The 13,385-nt window shown below is 39.9% G+C and overlaps 2 protein-coding genes across 2 annotated transcripts; one reads left to right on the top strand and one right to left on the bottom strand.

The window, feature by feature from the left end:
* The first annotated feature begins 476 nt into the window (after positions 1 to 476).
* On the top strand, positions 477 to 1,004 carry LOC104114546 (LOB domain-containing protein 21-like). Its single transcript, XM_009625023.4, has one exon. It carries the CDS (start codon positions 477 to 479, stop codon positions 1,002 to 1,004), a length of 528 nt encoding a protein of 175 aa, XP_009623318.1.
* A 6,544-nt stretch (positions 1,005 to 7,548) lies between these two features.
* On the bottom strand, positions 7,549 to 8,529 carry LOC104114549 (pentatricopeptide repeat-containing protein At3g56030, mitochondrial-like). The gene has a single exon (XM_033660858.2). It carries the CDS (start codon positions 8,527 to 8,529, stop codon positions 7,549 to 7,551), a length of 981 nt encoding a protein of 326 aa, XP_033516749.1.
* Positions 8,530 to 13,385: the final 4,856 nt, after the last annotated feature.

Here is a 13,385-nt window from a genome sequence, read left to right as displayed (position 1 = left end):
TATTTATTTAATCATGGAACAATATTGGTTAGATTTGCTCATATGATATCTTTATCTATCATATCTTATAATACTTCTCCAAGACACACACATACCCCATCTTGCACTACTTCCCATCCACTGCCCTTTTGTCAGTAAAGGGGTCAGTTTTTAGATTTGCTGTTTCTTCCTTTTTCCTTTTAAAAAAAAAAATTGAGTTGCATTGCCATTTCTGAATTTTCACAGGAAATACAAACGAGACTGTTTCTTGGTGAAATAGGATAATTATTTTCAGGATGATAGGAAACTGGTAAAAAAGAAAAAGAAATGGCCCATGCAGGTCTCGAACCTGCTACCTTCGCGTTATTAGCACGACGCTCTATGGGCCAGATGATTTGGCAATGATAAAGATCGTTTATATAACGAAAACGTAAAACACTGATATTTATAAAGAGTCAAAGTCGTGTGAAAGCGAAGCTTTCAAGAAAACGGAAGCCATGAAAAGTAATGAGTCTCGTTCAAGCTCTTCTTGTGCAGCTTGTAAGTTCTTGAAGAGAAGGTGCACTTCCAATTGCCAATTTGCACCATATTTCCGGTCGGACGAGCCCAAGAAATTCACCAACGTTCACAAGGTGTTTGGAGCTAGCAACGTGATCAAGATCCTGAATGAAGTGCCACAGGACCAGCGAGAAGACACTGTCAACTCTCTGGTTTACGAGGCTGAGGTGAGGCTCAGGGATCCCGTTTACGGTTGCATTGGAGCCATAGCGTCTTTGCAGCGAAAAATGGTGGAGCTGCAACATGATCTGATGGTTACTAGAGCTCATCTTGCTTACTATGAAGCTAAGCCTAGGCCTAGCACTTCTTGTTCATTCTTGGATTATGATCCCCTCAATGTCAATGTGCCTTCTGTTTTCGTGGACACCTCGCTGTCTGGTGGATTCTTGGATAACTTCAGCCAGAATTCCTTCGGCATGGACCACAGTGGATCCACGAATGAATTTGGCCAATTCCCATTTCCATGATCACTTCATCTCGCTCTCTTTTAACAGATTATGGGTTGTTTACGCATTTCCTGGTATATATAAGAGGAAGAGCGGCTCGTTAAAGGTAAATATATTCGTTTTTGTACATGTTATGATCATTTGCCTAGCAAATCAAAGACTAATTTGGTCGTTTGCTTTTCTGATAAACTGCTATAGCCACATAATCATTTATGCACGGGTGTTAAATGTGCTCCAACGAATAACGCACAAATTTCAAAAACCACAAGCGCTTTGAGCCTATTCCCATTCTCCGGAAAGAAAACCAAACTCAACAAAATCACAAGAATTTATTTTGAGCTTCACTAGTTATACTGATATGATTGATACAGGAAAGTATGAAAGAATTCATTTTTGAAGAAATTGAACATGTTTCCTAAAGACCATCAAAAAAATAGCATAACCTAGATTAGTTTGAGAATGGAGCATGTAAACAATTTTTCAGCAACTAGCATGGCATTGCAGTTGCCCACAAGGCACGATGCCCAAGCTCTCAGCATGAAACACTGGCACGAACAAATTCTGACATTGAATTCAAATTTGCAAAGTACATCATACATCAACATTGATTTCTTATCATGATTTATACAAACTCTGTAAATAAACTATGTTATTACGATAATCTAGTAACATCTAATATACTGCAATGACGGAAAATTAATAAAGTAGTACTTATATTCTATCACTGAAGCTCCACAAAAATTAAATCCAAATCCACAAGTATCCAGCAGCTTTTGAGAGGTACAGTACTAGTTAGCTGCTGGTACAAAGGATCCACAGTTCTTTTATTGGGGTGCCTGAAACTCCGTCCCAGCTTGTTAGTCTACATTAATGCTACATTATCCAGTAATGTACCCACCATGTGATAGAATCCTGTCAAGCTTCAGTGCTCTGCCCCAGTAACAATACAACAGGAGCCTGGAGCTGGCTTACACCATCAGTCCTTTTTCTCAAAGATGAAAACCAACAACAACCCGCTGGAATTTCACAAGTGGGATCTGAGGAGGGTAGTATGTACGCAGACCTTACCCCTACCGTAGGAAGGTAGAGACGTTGTTTCTTATAGACTCCCAGCTCAAGAAAGATGAAAAGAAATAGTAAAAACAAGCAAAAATATAAACAAAGAGCGATATTAACAACAAACACAGCCACAAAATGGATGGAAGGAAACAGCAGCAACAAACAATAACAGCAGCAAAATACTAAGAAACCGAAGCGAAGATGATAGGAAAACAGATGGAAATACTAGCAATCTAAGACAAGAAATACGCTCGGTACGGAATAGAAATACCATCCTAAAACCAGACTAACCTAAAACCATCGGTACAGAATAGAAATACGCTTGATTACCTACTAACCTTCTATCCTGATTCTCGACCTCCATACCCTCTTATCAAGGGACATGTCCTCGGTAAGATGAAGCCGGACCAAGTCCTACCTGATCGCCTCCCCCCAATACTTCTTAGGTCTCTCTCTACCTCTACTCCTACCCACCAAAGCCAACCGCTCGCACCTCCTCACTGGGGCATCTGAGCTTCTCTCCTCACATACCTGAACCATCTCAGTCTTGCTTTCCGCATGTTGTCTTCCACCGGAGCCACGCCCACCTTCATCCGAACATCTCCATTCCTTATCTTATCCAACCCGGTATGCTCACACATCCATCTCAACATCCTCATTTCTGTTACTTTCATTTTCTGAATATAGGAATTCTTGACTGGCCAACATTCTGTCCCATACAACATAGTCGGTCTAACCACCACTCTGTAGAACTTATCTTTAAGTTTCGGTGGCACATTCTTATCACACAAGACGCTGGATGCTAGCCTCCATTTCATCTACCCCGCTCTGATACGATGTGTGGCGACTCATCAATCTCTCCCTTCCCTTGGGTTACAAACCCAAAATACTTGTAACTTCCTCTTTTGTGGGGATGATTTGTGAATCAAGCCGCCATGTCCGCTTCCTCCCTCACGTCGCTGAACTTGCACTCCAACTATTCTGTCTTACTCCTGCTCAACTTGAAACCTTTAAACTCTAGGGTCTGTCTCTAAACCTCCAAATTTTTTGCCAGCATACAATGACCTGCTTGATGGAGCAAATAAGGGAAACCTCAAGACAAATATTTCATACACCGTCAAAATATTTACTTCAATAAATGACAAGTTACTGCACAAAAATTTACAAGCAACTACGTGAATTAAACTTCAATCAGCAGTGAACTTCACCGTCTGTCATTCAAGATGCAACAGCTGCTCATAAGTACAACTTTCTAAAAAATAAGCAAATAAACTCCAAGTGTATAGCAACATTTTTTCTTTTTCAAAATGGAAAGTATATAGCAATACTAACATCATTAGCTGCAAATCATTAGGTAAATAAGAAAACTTGAAGACCTAATTACCTAAAAATGCAACCAAAGTGAGCAGAGGGATACAATTGCAGCCGGGCTTACATCATCAATTCTTTTTCTCAGAGATGAAACCATGTTGTCAATTCTTTGCCAGCATGCAATGACCTGCTGATGGAACAAATAAGGGAAGTCCAAGTACGTGCATTAATCATTCATCAGAGATAAGCCTTAAGGTGATTCTGTCATACACCCGATAACAACAACAACAACAACAAATCAGTAGAATCCCACTAGTGGGGCTCATACAATGACCTGGATGCAACTGCTGACATCAACTACAGCTTTTTAGAAAATAAGCTAAAAACTTAAGTGTATAGCAACATGAACATCATTCAGAAGTGCATACTTATTCAACTGCCAATCATGTAAGTAAGAAAAGTTGAAGATTTTATTATCAATCCAAAAATAAGTGGATGTGAAAAAGAGCATATAGAGAAATACTTCATACTATGTCCCATGTGCAAGCGAGGAGGGAGAATCCTATGCTAAAAAAGTGGTGCAAAATACAATTGCACTATTTTTTCCAAGTTAAAATTGCTCAAAGTTTTGCATATGAGTGGGGAAAAAACCATGGAAATTGATATGCACGAAATGATACTACAGAGGACACGATTCTGTATTACAAAATCCAGCAATTATTTAGTCTTGCTAAAACCGCTACTACAAGCATGGAGCCACAAGCTCTGGTTCTGTGACTTCTTTGACTGTAAATAAAAGTATGTTTTACTGAGATCAGACTAAAGAAGTAATGGGAGACTCATATGGACATGAACATATGAGTACATTTTTTCCTTTCAAATGATGTACATTTTTATTTTTTTTTTGAAAAGGAATTATGTATATCTATTTTAGTAACAAATAAAGCAGTTAGACATTCCACACTGATCTCACTGTGGGTTTGTCAGAGACTTCACTCACTATAACCTCTTATTAAAACTCATACCTTATACCAGTTATTGTACCCAGCAACCAAACACAAATACTAGTTTTCTGGATACTGTTTCCAAACCATACAAGCGATCAGACATTGAAGCCACAACCCAATCAAATCTCCACTTTGCTCAAACCAGTGTGGCTCAGACTAGCAAAATTCTCCAAATTCAGTAAAAGCCTTTCCCGTAGCAAAGAACTACTAGTCCAGCATATACTAATAAGTAGAAGTGCCATCTCCAACAGCAGTAAAGAGGTTAAGTAGGCTGTTAGACAGGATCAGCTACTCTTAATAAATTTGAACTGCATGGTAGAAGCAGCATTTCGAGGATACATTTAACAATCTCTGTTCACATGAAAACCCAGACAAGAGTGGGTTGCTCTAGTGGTGAGCACCCTCCACTTCCAACCAAGAGGTTGTGAGTTCGAGTCATCCCAAGAGTAAGGTGGGGAGTTCTTGGAGGGAGGGAGCTGAGGGTCTATCGGAAACAGCCTCTCTACCCCAGGGTAGGGATAAGGTCTGTGTACACACTACCCTCCCCAGACCCCACTAGTGGCATTATACTGGGTTATTGTTGTTGTTCACATGAAAGCCCGAATGTAACTTCTAAAATAATATCTCTTAGATCATGTGTATCCAGTATTTGAGCTTCAATTGCTTCAGATTTGCCATAGTTACATGCTCAATGCAAAAGCATGAGGAACAAAGTGATTACTGTACATAAATATCAACACTGAGCTAAATTTAGTAGGTGGGCATGCCCTCAAGGTACAAGTAGTTGAATGACCATCTAGAAATAAAGGCATCTCAGAGATGCTTAATATATAAACAATCAAAAGAGAATTTAAATGGTAACCAGAAATTATCTTTATCAGTTCCAAGAATAGAAAGTTGTTTTTTTGGAACTTTAAAGAACACAAAATTGATAGCTCGAAAAGTTCAAAACTATTGAAATTGGATGGTGCCAAAGAGGAAAATTTAGGCCAAGTCACAAATGGTTGCAGTATTCATGGGGAGAACCTTTTTTTTATACCCGTGGTGTCCGGGTAAGCTTGCGCGCACCTCCACTAATTCCACGTGATACCTGCCACCTCCCACTAGCATCAGGTACCAGTTAATTCTACCCACCAAGGCTTGAACAGATGGGAAGAAATCACCTAGTATTTTTTGCCTCCGCTGGGATTTGAACCTGAGACCTCATGGTTCTCACCCACTTCATTGACTACTAGGCCACGCCCTTGGGAGCTTCATGAGAATAATTTATCAGCGGAGTAAATATTTAGCAATAGGAGGGAACCTACAAAATGGCCAGCAGTATTTTCAACTGAAGTGAATTTAGTAGGATCAAGTCAATAAATCAATCATTTAATCAACCACACATCGATCCCAAAATAGTCGGATCTTCTAATTCAATTAGCTCAGCGTGCATGGATTTCAAAGAATTATAGGTCTTTCTACATAACTTCCCTCCATGTGAATTAAGGTCTGTTTCGTCCTTGAGCACTTCAATTATCATGGGGGCAAACCTACGAATTGGTGCATAGGTCTATGTAGGAGATGATCAAAATATCCAGAGGGACCTCTAACTTTACCCTCTACGTGCCATATTCTAATTTGGTCATCCTCTAAGACCACATATCCATCTTAGTATCTACATCTCCTTTATTTTCAGTCGGTCTTAACATCCGGCCCAGCATTCACTCACAGATATCTCATTATTTTGATGAAGCATTCAAAGGTCTCTCATTTCAACCATCTAATTTCAATTAGTAAAATTTAGTGAGTAAAATGCCTACAAGCTGGTCAAAATACAACTGATCAAGCTGAATCGCATATTCCTAGCATCAGCTTTGAGGGCCATGCCAGATCTTCAGTTTTGCTTTCCAGGGAAACATGTACTACCTACGGAGACTTACAAGTATGAACAATTTTGTAGACTAAGTATCTCCAGAAACATCTAACATACTGAAAACTTAGAAGACTGCCAAGGTTCCAGCCTTAAATTGATAATTTGTTCAGCTTTTTTTACCACCTTGTACTTCAGTGGACTCATGGGGAAAAAAACCCAAACTAATGCAAGGACGAATCAACCCTATAGAAATCAGATATCACATTGAATTAACAACAAAGAATATAAAACCCTAAACTTGCCTGCTAGTCAGCCAACTTGTCCGATCGACAGTTTCTGGAATAATGTGGAGTAAATAGACTGGGATGTATGACAATCTTTTAGCACAGACATAAGGCATTATACATGGCCAATAACCGATATCTAGCATTTTTTTACTGCAAACTTTAAAGGGCTTAAGAAACACCAGAAGGGGATAATTTCATAAGGAAACCTCATCACACTTCCAATGATGTCTAAAGGGCATCTGATGCTTTTTCTTCACATATGATAAATTGATCATGTTGACATTGAAAGATAAAAGACAGGTTGGTTCAATACCATTGCTGCAGAGTAAAATGGATATAACTAACTTGTGAGGGCACGAGTTTAAGTTGGCTTACCGGTAAGAGCAGGGTGTGTGGATGGACGTTTCCATCTTTCAACTTATGATAGATCATCCAAAACATCCTTTGAGTAGATACTGCCCTTTACCAACTCTATTAGCTGCTGCTGCTGCTGCTTCAAGTTCTCAAGACATTCTCACTGATCTTCTCATTTATCTTCTTAATCGAACTAGCCAGAGCAATCCGTGTACGCCATTTTATGCTTTTAGCATTCCCTTGAGGTACTTTTTTTATAAACAGTATAGGTCCTTGAAGAAAACATGAAGGAAAAGATATATTATTGTTTAACACCAACCATGTTCTTCATGGATCAATTGATTAATTTTATCTCCTTAATCATCTGGATGTGTTTGTAGCCACATTGATCTTTAAAACTTGAAAGCAACATGGTCCGTTCCAAAACGATCTAAAACTTGAACAAATCAATCCAGCATTAGAATCTGGATGAAAAGGGTAACTGCACAGCATAAATATTTCAGCTCTTTTATTTATCTTTACAACTAATTGTATCAAATCAACGTTCCATTATGATGAATCAAATTCATAATCCGTATACATCATATAATGAATAGTTCAAGAATTTTTTTCTTTGCTAACAACGCAACAAAACCAAGTCTATATATTTCAAAAATGCTGCATTCATATTAAGTAATAATTATCTCAATATCTCATGATCTAACATGCAATTCATAGAAATCCTTCAATCTAGGACCCAATGCCAATCTCCTTTCAGTCATCTCTTTCACCAGTTCCTTAGCTTCCTCGAATTTACCTCTGGTGATCAACCTGGTCGCCAGTATTCCAAAATTCTCCGAATCCAATTTCACGTCTCTCCCTGCATAGCTTCTAACAAACTCTGCTGCTTGTTCATAAAGCTGGTACTTCAGCAACGCGCCGATAATGTGGGCGTGTGTGCAATACAATGGCGAAACTCCATCATCTACCATCCTCCTCAACACTGCCAAAGCCGCATCCAATTTCCCAACTCTACACGTGCCTAAAACCAGTGCGTCGTACGTCCTCGTATCCGCCCCGAGCTCTTCCTCCTCCATCTTCGCTAGAACTCCGGCAGCCGATACCACATCTCCGGTGAAACAATAACCAGTCAGCAGAAAATTATACGCCGTCAAATCGGGTGCGATACCGTTAGATCTCATCACTTCCATCACGCGCCACGCTTCGTGGAATTCCTCCTCCTTCGTGAGCGCGTTGATTATGGGATGAAACGTGACATTGTTCACTCCGTGCCTTTTACTCACCATGGTTTCGGCAACACGCGTGGCCTCCGAAATGCAGTGCATCTTCGAGAGACGCGCGATGAGACAGTCGTAGGAGCACTTTTTTGGGTAACCATTGTCTAAGCGAGCTATCGTATCCAATAGATCGTCGAGTATGGAGAGGTTAGTTGTAGAAACGAACTTGAAGGTATTGATGGTGTTGAAGAAGCCATCGGTCACGCGCTTGTTGAGGAGGTGGTGGACAGTGGCGAAATCTCCTTGCCGGCCAGCCTCGTTGATGCGCGCGTCGTAGTAAGTGCAACTGGGAACGTCGGGTATCGTGGCGGAGCTGCAGATTGAGCTTTGGATAGCGAAGGAACAGAGAAAGCTAGATGATTTTGAGCTTGAGGAGAGCTTGCGAAGTGCTAGCATTTCTAGGGTTTCTGTTTCAATGGGGAATTATCAGTCATGGATGGAGGGGATACGGGTTGTAGAACCATTGCCATTTGAGTTTGACTGAGTTATTTGGGCCATTTAGGAAAGACAGGACGCCACATTCCATGTCCGTGAACTGGAGCCCATTTACTATTTTCCACTTGGGAAGGATCAAAGAATTCCTATCTTACCTTTCAGAATTTTCAACCTACCGATTCATGGTAAGAAAAATAGGGTGATTATAAACAGGATTTTTCGAAAATTTCGAGAAAATAAACTCCACCTCCAAAATCTGATCTTATGGTGATCCGTAGGAGTAAAATCTTGCGGGTCGCCAAGATTTATTATTTCATACTGGGCAATACTTACCTAAGCAGTAAGTCACACTGATTCCTTAGGATTTGTGGTAAAATCTAGCTAAAGAATAGCTAAAGAATTTCAACCTACTGTTCAGTTGGGAGCCTATTTTTTATTTTTTATTTTTTTAATAAAGAAGTTGATTGACTAAGATTACAAGGTTGTCAAACTAGCTTAGAAGTACTTTTTTATTTATTTAATTATTTGGTAGCAGGGGCAGCTCAACAAAATTGGGGCCTAAAGCCAAACTTAACAGGGAGGCCCTAAAAAAAATTTTAAAAAAAAGGAAAGATCGCCATATATATTTTTATTTAAAGTCTATTTTTCTAGCATTTTTAGATACAAAATCATTAATTATTATCTTATAATCGATTTGTTCTAATAATTCCTTTTCAATTGATAATATAGCTAATACATTCAATCTCTCTTAAGACAGTGTTGATCTTAGATAAGATTTTATCAATTTTAGTTTTGAAAAACTTCTTTCGGCTGAGGCAACAGTTACAGGAACTGCTTACATTATTCTATAAATAATATATGTATTTGAAAAAGAATCAAGTCTTTTTATTTGATTGAGTATTTCGATTAGATCATTACCTTCTACTTTTATTATTTCTCTTAACACTTTTAATTCAAAAATAAATCTAAACCAACAATATCATAATAACTATTATGTGTTAAAGAAAGTTCAAGGATAAGACAATGTTTCTTCAAATTCTCATCATCTAGTGATCTTAATGTTTTACCACTAAATAAGAAATCAAAAATATTTTCATACGCTTCAAATTGTTCAAATTTATTTTGAAGTGACAAAATGGCTTGGTCTACTATGTATAAGAAGTAATCAACTCTAAACGATTCTTCGGGAGACTTTGTAATTTCGTTATCAATATTCTCATCAAATTATTTCTTTCTAAATATTACGCGTTTCTTACGAAATTCAGGTTCTAGATTCATCTCAGATGTAATTTTTTTAGCAGAAATCATAACATTTGCAAATCTTTCTTCTCTATATTTTTGAAAAAAAGAAATTAAGCCTCTAAGCATCACTATAGCAACATTAATATGCATATCTTTAGATTGTAAGTGTAATGACCCGGTCGGTCGTTCCGAGAGTTGTAGCCCCGTTTTCCCCATTTCTACTTATTTATGTGGTGTTCAGCTGTGTTGAGTTGTATCGAGTTGGTAGGTTTGGGTTTGGAGTAGTTTTGGAGTGAAATGAGACACTTAGTCTCTTAGTTAGAAAGCTAAGTTAGAAAAGTCAACCGAAAGTTGACTTATGAGTAAACGAGTTCGGACTTGGATTTTTATGATTCGGTTAGTTTCGTTGAGTGATTTTAGACTGAGGAGTGTGTTCGGATTGTTATTTGGAGGTCCGTGGTAGAATTAGGCTTGAATTGGCGAAAGTTAGAAATTTGGCGATATTGGTCGGCAGTGGAAAATTAGGTATCGGGGTCGGAATGGAATTTCGGAAGTTGGAGTAGGTTCGTAGTGTCATTTGTGACGTGTGTGCAAAATTTGAGGTCATTCGGACGTGGTTTGATAGGTTTCGGCGTCGTTGGCGAATTTTGAAAGTTTAGAAGTTCTTAGGCTTGAATCCGAGGTTGAATTGGTGTTTTGGTATTATTTTGGGTGTTCTGAAGGTTCGATTAAGTTCGGGTAGTGATATATGATTGTGGGAAATATTGGTTGAGGTCCCGAGGGGCTCGGAATGATTTCGGATGGTTAACGAGAAGTTTGGAAGTTGGAAATTTCATAAGACTAAAGTTTCAAGTGAGTTCGCACAAGACCTAACTTCAAAAGAGAATAACTCTCATGATACGAAGTGTTATATGGTGTATTACCTATCAAAAGAAAGGTATATGTGTCTAGTTTCCAATGCTTCAAACCGTTTGTCATTTAGACATTCCTACAAGAAGTTATGACCTAATTACCAAAGTCTGAAAAAGTACGATTCTGTGACTAATTCTGCGATCGCAGAATCATTATGCGATCGCAGAATCATTATGCGATCGCAGAAGTAGTTATGCAACCGCAAAATGGTCGCAGACCTGTCCAATGAAGCCCATTTCTGGGCATCGATTTTGCGGTGCATTTGCGACCCGCATACCCATTTTGCGGTCCATTATGCGCCCGCAGACCTGCTTTCGGAGGGTTAATTTTTCTATTTTCATAACTCGAACCCATTTTGATAAATAGGCTTTGGGACTCATTTTGGAGCAAATATCTGGCATTTTTTTAGAGATAATGGAGAGTGTTCTAGAGAGAGGAAGAAGCTCAAGTGCTTTGTTCATCAAGATCTTGTTCAAGCTTTGAAATCCAACAAGAAAATCTCACAAGATCTTCACCCAAGAGGTAAGGTTCTAACCCCTAGTCTTCAATTTCGAGTTTGGGTAAAGATGAGTGATTAAGAGTATGATTCTTGGGTGTAATAGTATCATTTATTCATATCAATAAGCTTTATGGAAAGATTGTTGAGTTCAAATGGGTATAGATTGGGTTGAAAATGGTAGAAATCTTCAAGACTTTAATTGAAGATTTGAGAGTCGAGTTGATGTCAGAATTTGACGGGCGTGTAGGTGTGCACCGCGAAGGATTGAGACTTGGTCCGTCCCGTGAGGCTGTGAGGCCTAATGGCTATTATCTGTAGTTATGTGTTCATTTGTTGTTGAACTTGTTTGCCTTCATGTTAGAGATCATGCTTAGGCTTTATTCATGCTCACATTATTTGCACTCAGTCATAGATATTATTGTACATGTTTATCTCAGTCCCTATTATTTTGCCGATATGCTGTGATACTTGACGTGGGTTGTGTTTCCCTTATTTGTTGATGATGGTGAGGCTAGAGAGGTACATGACTTAGTGAGGCTTAGGTCCTGTTGTGAGGTATTTGATTGAGGCGCGTGAGTTGGCTGCGTAGCACGTGAGTTGACCGTGCGGATCCAGGGATTGATATTATGGCACGTGAGTTGTCCGTGCAGCACGTGAGTTGTCCGTGCTTAGCGCTTAGGCTTTGGGAGCCCCTCCAGAGTCTGTACACACCCCCGGTGAGCGCAGGTACCTATTGAGTGTTGAGTGTATTGAGTGTTGAGCGCGAGTACTGAGTGATGCAGTGAAATTGCTGTGAGGTTGCATTTACTTTTGTTGTTGTTGCATTTACCTATTAATTTCTTTGTGGCATTTGTTGGTTTTATGGAATTTACCTGTTTATTCATGTTTATTGTAAATTGTGAAAATAAATAATTGGACTGTTTTGCTTAGCTCGCCACTACTACTCAGTTCCTTAGTTATTTCTGTTGCTACTGAGTCGGTTGTACTCATACTACACCCTACACTTTATGTGCAGATCCAGGTGAGTTAGAGCGCGGCAATCGTTGAGTTCAGGCCGGTTATCGTTGGAGACTGCAAGGTAGCTGCTAGCGTCCGCAGGACCTTGTTACTCCTTTTATCATTTCTTCTTTTGGACTGTATTGACAGTTAGACAGTTTTATTTCTTAGTTCATAGATTGAGACGCTCATGACTTAGTGACACCCCGATGTTTGGGGCTTGTTTGCGTATTTTCTATAATTATATTTAGAGTTGATTTAGTTTATGAAAAATTCAAATGTTGGAAATATTTTATTAAATTCTTATAATCGATTTAGTAGTAATATTTTGGAAAATAGGCTTGCCTTGTAACACGATAGGCGTCATCACGACCATGGTTAGATTTTGGGTCGTGACAAGTTGGTATTAGAGCCTAGGTTACATAGGTCTCACGAGTCATGAGCGGGTTTAGTAGAGTCTTGCGGATCGGTACGGAGACGTCTGTACTTATCTTCGAGACTGCAGAACCTTTAGGAAAATTCCACATTCTTGGATTCTTGTCGTGCGTCCTGTGCATTATAGTAACTAAACATCTGTTATTCATTCTCTCACAGATGGTGAGGACTCGTGCTACTGGTCAAGAGGGACAGCCACCAGTTCGGGCCGCGAGAGGCCGAGGCCGCGGTAGAGGCCGTGGTAGGGGCAGAGTCATCGCCAGCGCAGCAGTTGAGGCAGCACCTACTGATCCCCCAGTTGTCCCCGCTCAGGACCAGGTCCCGGAAGTAGAGGTTCTGGCAGGACCAGCTCAGGCACCACCTATGCCTATTGTGATTCCAGGCCTTCAGGAGGCCCTAACTCAAATTGTGACAGCATGTGCCGGCCTTGCTCATGCAATCTATATCTCGACGGCCGCAGCCACTTCTCAGGCTGGGGGAGGCACTCAGACTCCCGTCGCTCACACACCCGAGCAGGTTGTTCAGGGACTTCAGACATCGGAGGCACCACCAGCCCATCCGGTTGCAGATGCACATGATTATGTGGTCCTGCTATGCCTGAGGATGATCAGCGTAGGTTGGAGAGGTTTGGGAGACTCCAGCGGCCACCTTTCAGTGGCACAGAGAGAGAGGACGCTCAGGACTTCTTGGGCAGGTATTAGAGGATACTCCGTACTGCTGGTATTCTGGACAC

This window comes from Nicotiana tomentosiformis, chromosome 5, assembly GCF_000390325.3.
Source record: "Nicotiana tomentosiformis chromosome 5, ASM39032v3, whole genome shotgun sequence".
Taxonomy (NCBI): domain Eukaryota; kingdom Viridiplantae; phylum Streptophyta; class Magnoliopsida; order Solanales; family Solanaceae; genus Nicotiana; species Nicotiana tomentosiformis.
Note: the sequence above shows the minus strand (reverse complement) of the source record. Positions and strands in the feature narration are given on the sequence as shown.